We start from the raw sequence: 13,884 nt of genomic DNA on the forward strand, positions 1-13,884 counted from the left end.
TAGGGATAGCTAAGATAATATTATAACCTAATAATAAAAAGCGATAGTACCCTATAGCGTTTTAGTTAAGAAAATTTACTAGCGCAGAACTAAACTATAGTATTCCGGACTAGGAACTATTCGCTATTATATATTTATTTAAGTAATAGTAATATTACTTAGAAGAAAATAAATACCCTATTAAGGTCCTCTCTAATTATTTGAACCTCTAAGGCTTTATAAAATAGCTAAAAATTAATAAACGCTAAGCCTAATAGTATTTATTTCTTACCCCCTTTAATTTCGTAATTAAATACTAAGTAAGTAGAATAAATCCCGCCGATAGCCTCTTACGATAGCTAAATAAAGATATAGCTCTAAGAATAGAGCTTCTAAACCCTATTTGAGAGCGAATTATAGGTATTTCGGAGGTTAAACTAAGAGACCTCTTAGCTAGCAAATCTTAGTTAGAGTATAATAACTAGGAAGAACCTAAACTCTATATACGAATCCCTATTAATACCTAAGTGAATCGAGGCTAAGGTAATATAGAAATAGCTAACTAAGCTATCTAGGAGGAGTTAAGTCGCGCTTAACGGTTACCCTAAAGTATAGTATAGAGTACTAATACTAATAAGAAAGCTTATACGGAGTACGTAAGCGCTAATCTACGGATTTAGGTTAAGAGAATCTAAAATAATAATCCAGAGACTTAGAGCTAAAAGATAGCCGTTTCGTAAGGGAAATAGCGTATAAAAGGATAGTTTATTAACCTTAATAGCCTACTACACTATAAAATATATCTTTATATCCCTATAGGGAGTAACCTAAAATAGAAATTACTATAAATTTATTATAATAATCCCTTAGTAAGATACTTTAGGAAATATAGGATAATAGAGCTCCTATAACAGAAATATTATTAGATAAATATATACTAAGATATTATAGAATATATAAAAACTTACTCTGTCTGCTAAGGAACTATAATATCTCGGTATAGGCTATATAGTAACCTTAAATCCTTACCGTAACCTTTATAATTATTTGCCGAAATCTCTATAGACTTTATTATAGGTTTACCCTTAGTAATCTATAAGAATAAGCCTTATAATATAATCTTAGTTATTATTTGCCGCTTTACGAAATAATACCGATTTATCCCTATTTTAATAGCGATTAACGCTAGTTCCCTTACTATTATAATATATTATAAGATCGAACTTTAGTTTAGCTTACTAAAAGGTATTATATCTAATAAAGGCCCTATCTTTATTAGTAAATTCTGGTTAAAACTATATTTTTACTTAAGGATAAAACTCCGATTTTCTATAGCTTTCTACCTATAGATAGATAGCTAAATAGAAAGGATAAATTAAACCCTTAAGTACTACTTACGGTATTTTATAGATACTAAATAATAAATATAGCCGAATCTACTACGAATTACAGAGTTTATATATAATAATACTATAAATATTATTATAGGTATCTTACCCTTCTAAGCCTTTATAGGATATTCCCTAAATTTCTAATTACGCTCTAAGGCTAAAGTACTAAAGGAGGAAATACTAGCTATAGTAGATCGAATATAAAAGCTATATAATCTCTGTAAAAAAATAAAGAAAATATAGCGAAAAGCTACTAAAACTATAGCGAAGCACTATAATAAACGCTATACCCTAATTTAATTTAAGCGTAAAGATCTTATAGCCCTTTTAACCCGTAACTTAAAACTAAAGATACCTACAAGAAAACTCTTATTACGCTTTATTAGACTATTCCGTATACTTATAATAGTCGGAATATAAGTTATATTATCTAAGCTTACCTAACTAATACTCCCGGTTATATAATATCTTCCCTATAACCTTCGTTAAGCCTTAACACTAACGTAAATTAGATATAAACCTACTTCTAATATTAGAGCTCGCGAATAATAATAAATAGGAGGTTAAGGAGGTTAAAGACGAGAAAATCTTCTATAATAAGATATATTTCCTAATTAAGTGGAAGGGATAGCCCGTAGAATATAACTAATAGTTACTAAAAGTAGATATAAAGAATATTTAAGAAATAATATAGGACTATAAGAAAAAGAGAAAAGGCAAAAGAGTTTATTAAAATCCTAAGAAAAGATCCTATTGGAATATAGACCAATGCTACATAGAAAGATCTATCCTTATATTCAACATATAAGACCAGATTGCACTGATCACGTGACCAATTTTTCCTTCTATCAAAATGATATTTTGACCACTTCTGATTCCGGTCCGCGGCCCTCACCCGAAAGATAGGCGGGACCATTTTCCTTCAGAGGTAAATGGTCCGCCTTCAGGCATGAATAGTACGTTCCTTCGGAGGTGCTTTCGGGCATATCTTGCCCGCGGACTTCGACCATGGTCTTCGAACCTCGGTGAACAGACTTCGACCCTCAGTCCCCTCAAGGATAGGCGGACCACTTTCCCTTAGGGATAAAATGGTCCACCTTTGGGTATGCATAACCAGATACTGCGGGGAAGCTTTCGGGGTGGCTGAAACCGTCGATCCTTGACATCATTCTTTTGGCTTTTCTTCGGTTCCCTTCTTTGCCACCTTTATTATGTTGCTGACTAGTATTTGTATGACATTCTAGATATCATTTCTAGGCTATTCTAGCCTATAAATATGTCCTTCTTTTCTAGCAGAAAGAATCAAGTCTGTTCTACTTTCCTGAAGTTATCTCTACCTTCTTCCTTTGATCCTCAGGACTGTGGTTCTGCCTTCGTTTAGGCTATATCTGCTTATAGTCTATCCTACGACCTTTGACTTTCTACCTTTGTCTGGCACCGACTGACCCAGCCGGACTAAGGTTGATCCCACGGACTTAAGGGGCCACGATCTGCTTCGTGGTAGCTTTCCCCTTATGCTCCAACAGGATATAAATAATATTAGACTAAATAGGGTCACTAATAATAAGCTTACTATCTTTATCTGTCTCCTTAGCAGACTTAGTAACGATAGCCTAAATATCCGCGATATACTTAACTAAATTAACTATATTAATTAAGTTACCTTATATATTAAGGGGAACCTAGATAGATTAGTAATAAAATATAACTAAATAGAAAAGGTAAATAAACCGAAGGGTAAGAACGATTAGCACAGAAATATACCTAGTATAAAATAGAATCTAGCGTATCGCGTATATAAACTACCGAGAAGGCGCTCTACTTATCTTAGTCTCGGAGGGAGCGACGGGCGTAAGGAATATACTAAGTAAGCTTAGGGATTAAAGATATATCCCGCAGAGGGTAATAGCTAGGGGATAAAGGGGCAGATATATTAATTCGCGAGCGAAATAATGATAAAAATAGAGAAAAAGAAAAGAAATAAAGAGGAAGCTAAACTAATAATAAGTTATAGCTAAAGAATAAATAAAAAGAAGTCAAAATAATACTAAATATAAGTACTAAGGAGATAGAAGAGAGTTATTAAAGGGGGAAAAGTAAGGGGAGAGAAATAAGGAAATATATAAGTAAAGATATTATTGGAATATAGACCAATGCTACATAGAAAGATCTATCCTTATATTCAACATATAAGACCAGATTGCATTGATCACGTGACCAGATTTTTCTTCTATCAAAATAATGTTTTGACCACTTCTGATTCTGGTCCGCGGCCCTCCCCCGAACGATAGGCGGGACCATTTTCCTTTAGGGGTAGATGGTCCGCCTTTAGGCATGAATGGTCCGTTCCTTCGGGGGTGCCTTCGGGCATGCCTTGCCCGCGGACTTCGACCATGGTCTTCGGACCTCGGTGAACAGACTTCGACCCTCAGTCCCCTTAAGGATAGGCGGACCACTTTCCCTTAGGGGTAAAATAGTCTACCTTTGGGTATACATAGCCTGATCCTACGGGGATGCCTTCAGGGTGGCTTAGACCGTCGATCCTTAATATCATTCTTTTCGCTTCTCTTCGGTTCCCTTCTTTGCCACCTTCATTATGTTGCTGCCTAGTATTTGTATGTCATTCTAGACGTCATTTCTAGGCTATCCTAGCCCATAAATATGTCCCTCCTTTCTAGCAGATAGAATCAAGTCATTTCTACTTTCCTGAAGTCATTTTCCACTTTCCAAAAGTTGTCTCTACCTTCTTCCTTTGATCCTCAGGACTGTGGTTCTGCCTTCGTTTAGGCTATATCTGCTTATAGTCTATCCTACGACCTTTGACCTTATTCCTTTGTCTGGCACCGACAACCTGGCCGGACTAAGGTTGATCCCACGGACTTAAGGGGCCACGATCTGCTTCGTGGTAGCTTTACCCTTTTAGTCCAACATATAGCTATCAGATACTTAGGTACCCCTGCTCGGCCACCGCATTTAATTAAATAGGCTATATCTTTAGTAGTATCTGAAGCACCGCTATATCTCCTATATACTAGTCCGATAGTATTCCTCGTAGGAACTAGGTATATTTAGGAGAACACTATATCTCGGCTAGTCACTCTCGTTTGTCCGCACCGACTATATACCGTCGCAATCACTAGTGAATATAGTCTCCCGCTTAAGGTCTCAGACAGTCTTATAGCCTTTAGGGTCAAACGCGATCCCCACCCTCTAGGTGTGTATTTCTTCGTATAGTGATATGCCTTGACAAAAGAGCCTTCCCGGGGACGCCAATATAAAATGGGAACGGCTCGATAGCTGTCTGGCGATGCAGACTGGATAACACACACACACACACTGCCTGTCTGGTGTAGAGGATGCTGGATAAGGCCGTACTGATGCCCTGTTGCGGCCGTGCGGGATAATCTTAATACTGTATTTGGATAGAAGAAATTGGGTGAATCCTGAATGAATTGGGTAGATGACTTGTCTCTCTCTAAGTGTGTCTGGAGATATACTATGCACTGCAGACATTAAATCATGCCTGAGGCCACACATAGGCTCATTATGTCACCAGTTCTCCCACTACAATAGTTATAAGGCGCTATACGCCCTTTAGGGTAAGCTTAGTCTTACTTAGGTAAAATTTATAGGTAGGCTAAATAGGGTTAACATCCCTTACTTTCTGACCGTAATCTATCACTTTTTCGTCGCTTTACGATTAGCTTTTATCGATATTTTATTACTTATATCGTCTTTAAGGTCCGCTATATTAATAAATAGGCTTTAAAGGCAGAAAATAATAATATTAAGGGTGGGTGGGCTTATAACTAATATTAAGCTAGATAGGGAAGCGATAGTGTAAGGGTAATTCGATAAAGACGAAGGTCGGCACACCGATCCAAAGTATCACATAACATAGATGACTTATCGGTGAGCCGACCTCTCACCTCACCGGTGAGCCGACCTGTAGTCACGGAGAGGAAACGTTAGGAACTAGCTTATCTTAGCGCAATCATATAATATATTTATCCCGACTACCCTATAGTTTCTGCCGGCAAATCGGCCTTACGGCTGACAGATCCGAGAATGAATAATCAATCAATCAATTAATCAAGGATATTAGAGAAATGATCTATATGATAAATAATTTCCATAATTGATATATTATATAAATTATTCTCTCTATTACTCAAAAAAAGTAGCTAAGATATACTTATAAATCTTAGATTAAATTAGCTATAGTTAACTGTTTAAACTGTAAAGTGATTCTTGAATTTTTTTGATGTTAAATTTTTTTACCTTGTTATAACGTAGGAAGGCTACTAAATTTTTATCATAAGATCGATAGTCCAGTGGCATACCTACACCGCTTTGGGTGTTAGTCCGCCGGGGCCTAATATAACTCCGTAGTCTAATACATATCTTAAAGCTTTTTATACCTATTATTCTCTTTACCCCTATAGATATCCCATATTAAATTATTATCTAGATATTATCAGTATCCTATTTAGTGTCTCTGTATCTTTAACTTAGTCTATAATTAATTTAGGATGAATTTATTACTTAGTATCTGAGTTAAACTTTTTACGCTTAATTATTTTGGATAATTTTTATTTGTAATATTTACAATATGTCGAAGCTATAATTTAGATAATGAATTAAATGAATTAAATGAATTAAATGAATTAAATGAATTAAATGAATTAAATGAATTAAATGAATTAAATGAATTAAATGAATTAAATGAATTAAATGAATTAAATGAATTAAATGAATTAAATGAATTAAATGATTTAAATGATTTAAATGATTAAAATAGCGACAAATCTTTGTTTTTTTATAAATAGTCTTATAGTATCAAGATATTGAATAATCAAAGATAAATCGAATAGATAGATATTACAATTAATAAGTATTTTCTAAATTATATAAGATATCATAGCTTATTCTTGAATTTCAATAAACTTCTTTATATTTCTATTTTATAATATGATTGTATTATGTTTTATAACAGAAACTATTTTTTTTTAAAAAAATAAAATAAACAATTATTAAAAGACTAAATAAAATATATAATATGTAAAAAGAATAAATATAATAATCTTTTGTCAACAACAAAGATACAGAAATTCCTAAATAAAATATAAATTATAACTACATAAAAATAATAATCTCTACTTATAATAAATATAATTATGAATACATTTCTGGAAGAAAAATTAGTTAATCATAAAAATATTATTTAAATATTTAAGAAGCGATATTGTAATCTATAATTTATTTAAAAATATTATATCGTTCAAAAATATTATCGCTTTAAATATATTTGATATGATAAAATAATAACTCTAAATCATTTATCACTTATCATATATTTGATTCTAATTAAAAGATTATTTTCTTTTTTTAGAAATAGCTTTATATGATAATATCATGATTAATAGTCTTTTAAGTCTTTCTTTAACTTAGCTAAAAGCCAATTTTATCAGAATTATAGATATACAATAGCGAAATCTATTTGATACGTAGTTTGAAATAATTATATTAAGCTTATGAAATACAAATATTCTAAGCCTTAATTCTTGTTCTTTTTACTTTGATATTTTTCAAATGAAGCTTATTGACTAGGTATTTAATAAATTTATATATCTATATTTTATTGATCAATATTCCCTTTTTTTTTTAGTTATTATTTTATATTCGTTTTAACTATGTGCAAAGTAAGTAAAACGTAAAAACTATTAAGTATGATAATTTAGCTAATAAATACCGCCTCTTAAGATATATCAAGGCGCTTAGTAATAGTAGTATACTGAGAATAAGATAGCTAACTATAGAGATACGCCTATAGCTAAGTGATTAGAACGTTAAATCTACGTGTTACTTAGGCAGTTTTAGCGCCTTTCTAACCTCTAGTAGCTTTGCAGGCGACCTAAGTATATTATCTAATATTGATATAAAAATAATTTCTAATAAATAAATAATGATAGGTACAAATAGCTTTAAGATACGCGTTAGGCTATGGAGTTATATTAGGCCCCGGCGGACCAAACACCCGAAGCGGCGTGGGGATACTACGGGACTATTACCAATAAAGTCAAAGCCATTCGGGGGTATCTTCAGCTTGTATAGCATAGGCAGTCTTAGGTTGGTCCGGCTAAATTTCATAAAGTCGTCGTTATCGCATGGGATAGTGTTAATTAGCAACTTCCTTTGTTCTTTGATAAAACAACACTGATTACATATAGGTCTGAACCATAAGATTTACGACATCCTGAATAACTCAAAAGCGAATACGCTGCACCGAGCCCGATCCATGATTATATGTAAAGGTATCAGACTTCCTGCGATCAAGGAGCATTATATTTCTAGTAGGTAACTAGTCTAGAACTAAAACTTGGACAAATAGACCTTCGTATTTTCGTAGACCAAAAAGGTCACCCAAGTGCTCGGCAGCACTCGGAATAAATTGGGACCCAGACCTTTGTAAAATCCCGCGAGCCCCTCTTGGGCCCAGATCCTGACAACGGCATCGATGGCACCTCGGTAAAACAGGTGCGAATCATAAGTCTGTAAGCGCGACCGGACAACTTGGTATGGATATGTGATGCAGCCCGAGAAAACCTTGGATAGACTGGAGAGAGCCAGAAAATCAAAGTTACCAAGCTTCCGCCCTGCGCCGGAACTCGCGTCGCCCAAAGGCGCATCCTGTCCCGACCTAGATCGGAACACCTTTAATTTTTCATAAGCCATGAACTGAAGAGCTCCCTGACTAACACCAAAGAGGGCGGGCACAAGACCTCGGTAGAAGCCCGATACACCCTCCGAGTGGTAAATCTGTCTTGCCCCAGAGACAGATGAGGGATAAGCGCCCGGAGCATGCGATCCGGTGGATAACATGCGGGTCTTGATTACCCAGATCGGATTCGTAAGAATGGATGTTAACGCACCTGCATGCCAGCAAGTTAGATATGGGTACTAGCTTCGCGGTTGGAGAGCGTACCAGCAGTGCCCGACGCAACAAAGTAATCAAATGATGTGAGCATCCGCCCATCTCGCTCCCGGCACATGCAAATGACATCTTTGAAGCTACTGTAGCATAGGAAGTACAAGGCCCAACTTGTCGAGTTGCCGATAAGATTCGGAGCCAGACCTCGGTAGAAAGCAGCTACGCCGCCTTCCGTTTGGAATACGCGATGAGCGATGCGCAATGAATTGCCAAACCGAGAAGAAGAGTTTCGATCAACTGGAAGGCCAGGGAATTAGGACTGTGCTTTGATCATAGGAGAAGGTTGTCGTACCCTGCAGTCTTGTCTTGACCAAGTCAAGTGGGTGGAGGGAGAGAGTTGTAGCAATTCCCGCTGTGAATCCTGCTACGGTCTCCACAAAGGATGACGACAAGCCATGGCCAGTCATGAACCTTAGAAAAGTGTGTTTGTAGGGTGGTGAGGAGACGTAAAGGAGAGAATGTTTTCTGCCGCGCGGGAGACTTCGGCTTCCGGACTCGCGCCGCGCCGCAATTAAGGTGCGAACAAGACATGTAACAGCTGGGATTACGGACGTATCTCTATTGAAGCAAGGAGTGTTAACGATTGTGATTTGATTTAAAATTACATACGGTGGACGCTCTGGGTCATAGAACGGTCCGCCTTCAAAGACAGAAAGAAGAGGCATGTATCAAGTGTCTTCAGCGTAATGAAGTCTTTCCCTAGGTTCCCAGATTCGCCCAGATCCCATTCGATATTCACTATCCGGTAGGCATTTAAGCAAGAGGCGAGAACAGCCTGGTGATAGGTTAAAATATGGTTTCGGGATTCGGTGAGGAAGAAACATACTTGAACAAAGACGGCTTCGGTTCGCTGTAGGTGTAGCCTGTTGACTCGAAGTCAGCATTCATCCAAAACCAGAGGCCAAGCAACATGAAGCTTCTTGGATCCACCCCTTCTCAAACCACAGCCGAACATACCTAGGTAAACGATGAGTGGCAAGTAGCCGCTGAAAAAGCACGATGATGTTAGCCCGGTTGCTGATACGAATGTAGGAAATCGGCATAAGTCTTACTAGTGGATGGCGAATCTGGAAATATCGATGACCTTGGAAACACGTTCCTACGAGAAAAGACAGAATTAGCCTTCCGCAGGGGAGGTGCGTGACAAGTTGGACCAACCTTGGTCTCCTCGGAGAATTGAACCATTATGACGAAAAATGGATATGTGAATGGATAGGAGTTGGCGAAAATAGTCGGTCTCAAACTAGATGAAGGAGGGAAGAGGCCGCAAAGTTATGCTAAAAGAGGTTGAAGGGGATGGAAAGAGAGCCGAAAGACGGTTCAAGAGTTTTCGGGAGTCGGGAAACCCCATGATCACCGCATCAGTTCCAGCTCCTTCAAACTCACCATCCTTGCCAGCCAGCACATTTTGCCTCGTCCACTCGCGCAATACGGAGTCCTATTCAGTCCTTCAATAAAGTGCGCCTTTTTTTCTCGTTTTTCTTCTTCTTGTTGAATTTCCATTTGGCTACGTCCGGGTCCCCTTGACCTGTCGGCACCATGTCCGGCGCCAGACATTGGTAAGATACTCTGTCTGTCTTCACTCCGCGTTTCCTCCCGCTAACCAAACTACAGGGAGCAAGATAAGGAGGCTACAGTGTACATCGGAAATCTTGATGAGCGTGCCTCGGACAGCCTGGTATGGGAGCTGATGCTGCAGGCGGGTCGCATTGTTAACGTCCACCTGCCGAAAGACCGAGTTACGCAGTTACACCAAGGATATGGATTCGTGGAATTCATCAGCGAGGAAGATGCCGAATATGCCTCGAGGGTTATGAATGGAATACGTCTGTTTGGCAAACCAATTCGCGTGAACAAAGCATCAGCGGACAAACAAAAATCGGTGGAAATTGGCGCGGAGCTCTTTGTAGGAAACCTGGACCCCATGGTCGCCGAGCAAGTCCTTTACGATACGTTCAGTCGTTTTGGAAATTTGGTCAACCTCCCAAAGGTCAGGCACTTATGTCCAAGAGTCCCTGCTTGATCAAGCTAATTGATATCAGATTGCCCGAGATGACAACAACCTGTCCAAGGGTTACGGATTCGTCTCTTTCGCCGATTTCGAATCCTCTGATGCCGCAATTGCGAATATGAACGGCCAATATCTCATGAACAAGCAAATTTCAGTGCAGTACGCATACAAGAAGGATGGCAAAGGAGAGAGACACGGTGACGAGGCAGAGCGAATGCTAGCGGCACAGGCTCGGAAGCACAATGTACAGCTGCCAACACAGCAGATCCCGCCCACATTCGCTGGGATTGGTCCGGGCTCTGCCACTCCATCGATGCCAAACGGCGATGCCTCTCGGCCGGTGAGCACTGTCCCACAAGCGACCGATCCGGGCACGGGCAGAGGATTGCCGGTACCTATGTCCTACCAGTTGCCTCCTCAAAGTCGGCCTGTTCCTCCCCCATCACTCGCGACCCCGCCGCCAGGTTTACCAGCACGCCCACCGCCGTCTCAAGCTGGCTATGGCGGTCCCCAGACCTTCATTCCACCAGGGTTCAATGGAGCCAGCCAAGTACCTTATGCACCCCAAACTGCACCCCCACCTGGGTTCGGGCCTCCCGGGTTTGGGCCTCCAGCAGGCGTTCCCGGAGCCCCCCCCATCACTACCTCCCGGGTTTCAGCAACCGAGCTATGGGAATGGTCGCTGAGTAGCTCAAATTGTCTGAGGTATTAGCTCCGGAGCGGCATTGGATGACCCCGTAATTTGGGTTTCTTGATTGGGAGCGATCTATATTTCTTCATTTCGCCTCAGGACATGGGTCACCGACCACCTCGGCTTTGCGGCGGCAGGGCAGATCCTGCCTCTAACTTTGAATCACGAACCGCCCTCGAAATCATGCGACTGCCTATCACACGTTGTTTCGCTATCGGAGCGAGTCCCGTCGCGCCCTTTCTTTCGAAACTTGGCCTCTTTTGAAATATATTCCGACAGACGCACTGGTAAACACCCTAGCGATCTCAAACCTAATCCTAGAAAAATGAAGAATACAGGTGCAAGTTCAAGCTTCGTGTAAGAGATGATGATTTCTGCTTCAACCTAAACGCCACGCCTCGCAAACTGAAGTCGACCCAGAAAAACCGACGTGGGAACATAAGGAAAGGAAAGACGATGGAACTGAGAAATGCGAGGAAGAGTAGTCGGAAGTCATGTTTTAGCTGTAGACAGTATCAAATGATGGCTCATGAAAATGAAACAAATTTGGGGTCTCGAGGTCGACCGTCCGGTCCAATATTGTTCTTTGCGAATCGCTGTTCGGTGTAAATCCGTCGTGCTTCATCAAAATTGACCTTACGAGTCTTCATAATCCTTTGCACCTCCTGCTTGGCTCGTTGGTCTAGGCCACTTCTCGTATCGCCGCCCGCAATGTTCGCGCCAATGTCGAATTGTGACGAGCTTAAGCCGGCCTCCAGATCGCCCGTGAAGCTAGAGGGAAGTCGATGGTAGATGTAGTCTGGTACCGGAAGTAATGAGATCCATCGCGAACGAGTAAGGTAGAGGGCTGGATGAACATTAGCTCGTCCTCCGGTAATCCGGAGGTGCAAGGGTTGCTGGACTTACCCGTTCCGCAGATGATGACCGAAAATAAGAGCGAGTAGAAGAGAGTGTAAGTCATGATGGGCAAGATGAGGACAGCCTGTGTCCCTCGAAACTGAAAGTCGCGAGACGCTGAATTCACCGAGTTCAGACGGGGTTATAGGCCAAAGACTACAATCAGCGCAGAGGGGCTCTAGCTCACGTTGGGGCGTTGTCTTGTTAGCGCCTGAATGCCCGGATGCCTTAGTAACGTAATTCACCACCGAGTGGGCCACACCACCGAGTGGGCCACCCAACCACCCTTTCTACACTTTTATTGATATAAATCAACCACAACGCCTTTATATTTATTAATCTCTTCTTGGACAGGCATTCTTTTTATGCCCTATCTCGCTACAATTACCACATTTAGGTAGACGCCGCGCTCTTGGTGCTTGCGTAGCTTGCGCCGGTGCTACCTTTGGGCCTATTCTTGGCTGAAAGAACGAATCATGAGCTTCCTCAAGCTCTAATGCTTCTCGTACTGATAGACCGTCATCGTGGGCTATCCATCTACTCACACGAGCGCGTTTTTGCCTTTGCGTAGCGTTTGCAGCGCGTAGCTGCCTATTTTCTTGCTCGAGAAATATACCGTTTTGCATTGCAATTTGACAGCCTTTGATAAGCTGGTTTAACGCGGCCTGGGACGGCGATGGCGGACTTTTGGAGCGTCTCTTTAAGAAAGCTTTGATAGACGATGCTTGCTTTAGAAGCTCGTCGACGTTCGCCGGCGTATGTGGGTAAAAAGCGCTTGATTGACTACCGCGGCTTGTAGGTGGTGTCGGCGTCCGAAGTTGAATATTAAGCTTTGATAGCACTGGCTGAGGATTGAATGGTACTAATCCTGCTGCTTGGAAGCTATTTTGAATCGTATTTGGTTTAAATGCGTCAGCGCGAGCTTGTGGATATGCTATAAGGAAATCAAGCTTATCGATATGGTTGATCCCAAGCCGTATATTCTGGCTGACCAAGCTACCGTACGAGCGCTTTAAAACCGCGAAACACCCGATATCAAGCGGCTGTAGAAGATGCGAGGAATGCGCTGGCATACAGATTGGTATAATATCGTGATCTTGGCAGAGTTGATCAAATTCTGGCGTAAGATGGCTTCCGTGACCGTCGAGAATAAGAAGTCGATATCTTCCATGCGTACGACTATTTGTCGACGGGATAAATTGCTTTTGAAGCCAGCGAAGGCCTATCGCGTCGGATGTCCACCCATTTGCGCTAACTTCGAAGCGCCAGTCGGGTGGAAGGTCTTTAAACCACGCTTGATTATATTGCTTACCTTTAAAGATAAGCGTCGGTGGAAGCGCCCACCCCGAAGCATTGATTGATTCGATCGCAGTTACCCACTCGCGGTTTCCTGGCTGTAAGACTAATCTCCGGCCATAGTATTCTGATCGGGTAATCACTTTTTGCGTCGCACAGAGGCCCATCGCGAAGCCAGTCTCATCGAAGTTATAGATATCGTCCGATGAGATACCGTATTGCTGAATTGTGGCTTGTACGGTGTTAAACCACTCTTGAATAACCCTTGGATCCTCTTGTTCTGCTCGCCGGTAGTCATAGCGTCGTGAAAAGCGAGATTTAAGCTCTGGATGGCGTTGTATAAATTTTGTGACCCAATTCTTGCCGGTCGGCGTAGTATCCTTCGTGCCGCGTTTTTGGATCAATAAATTAGCCATTTCTTGCACCATTGAGTGCCTAGGGGCTGCACCGCGGGTATCCATTGAGATAATCCACTGGATAAGAGAATCTTCCTCGATTTGCGATAGTTTATGGCCATTTGGACGAGTTTCAGCGCGATTTGTAGTCCCGCGTAGTCGACGCGTGAGCGTAGAACGAGGCACTTGAAATTGATCTGCAGCCTGCCGTATGGTGCCAATTTCTTTGCTTT

General features: G+C 40.7%; 3 protein-coding genes across 3 annotated transcripts; 1 reads left to right on the plus strand and 2 right to left on the minus strand.

Annotated features, from left to right (window-relative positions):
* Window positions 1-7,742: 7,742 nt before the first annotated feature.
* On the minus strand, window positions 7,743-9,546 carry N7477_003084 (putative mitochondrial folate carrier protein Flx1; the record flags this gene model as incomplete). Its single annotated transcript, XM_056964747.1, has 7 exons — window positions 7,743-8,302; window positions 8,356-8,598; window positions 8,654-8,899; window positions 8,971-9,136; window positions 9,188-9,224; window positions 9,319-9,460; window positions 9,516-9,546. 7 exons carry the CDS (start codon window positions 9,544-9,546, stop codon window positions 7,743-7,745), a joined length of 1,425 nt encoding a protein of 474 aa, XP_056824700.1.
* Window positions 9,547-9,900: 354 nt separating this feature from the next.
* Window positions 9,901-11,084, plus strand: N7477_003085 (U2 snRNP complex subunit HSH49; the record flags this gene model as incomplete). The annotated part of the gene is made up of 3 exons (XM_056964748.1): window positions 9,901-9,920; window positions 9,976-10,351; window positions 10,404-11,084. The coding sequence occupies 3 exons, from the start codon at window positions 9,901-9,903 to the stop codon at window positions 11,082-11,084; spliced, it is 1,077 nt and encodes a 358-aa protein (XP_056824701.1).
* Window positions 11,085-11,590: 506 nt separating this feature from the next.
* Window positions 11,591-12,024, minus strand: N7477_003086 (DUF2015 domain-containing protein; the record flags this gene model as incomplete). The annotated part of the gene is made up of 2 exons (XM_056964749.1): window positions 11,591-11,910; window positions 11,970-12,024. The coding sequence occupies 2 exons, from the start codon at window positions 12,022-12,024 to the stop codon at window positions 11,591-11,593; spliced, it is 375 nt and encodes a 124-aa protein (XP_056824702.1).
* Window positions 12,025-13,884: the final 1,860 nt, after the last annotated feature.

The sequence above is a fragment of the Penicillium maclennaniae genome (genome assembly GCF_028827695.1).
Source record: "Penicillium maclennaniae strain IBT 15551 chromosome Unknown utg000003l:1.0-5670915.0:1.0-5674809.0, whole genome shotgun sequence".
Classification (NCBI taxonomy): domain Eukaryota; kingdom Fungi; phylum Ascomycota; class Eurotiomycetes; order Eurotiales; family Aspergillaceae; genus Penicillium; species Penicillium maclennaniae.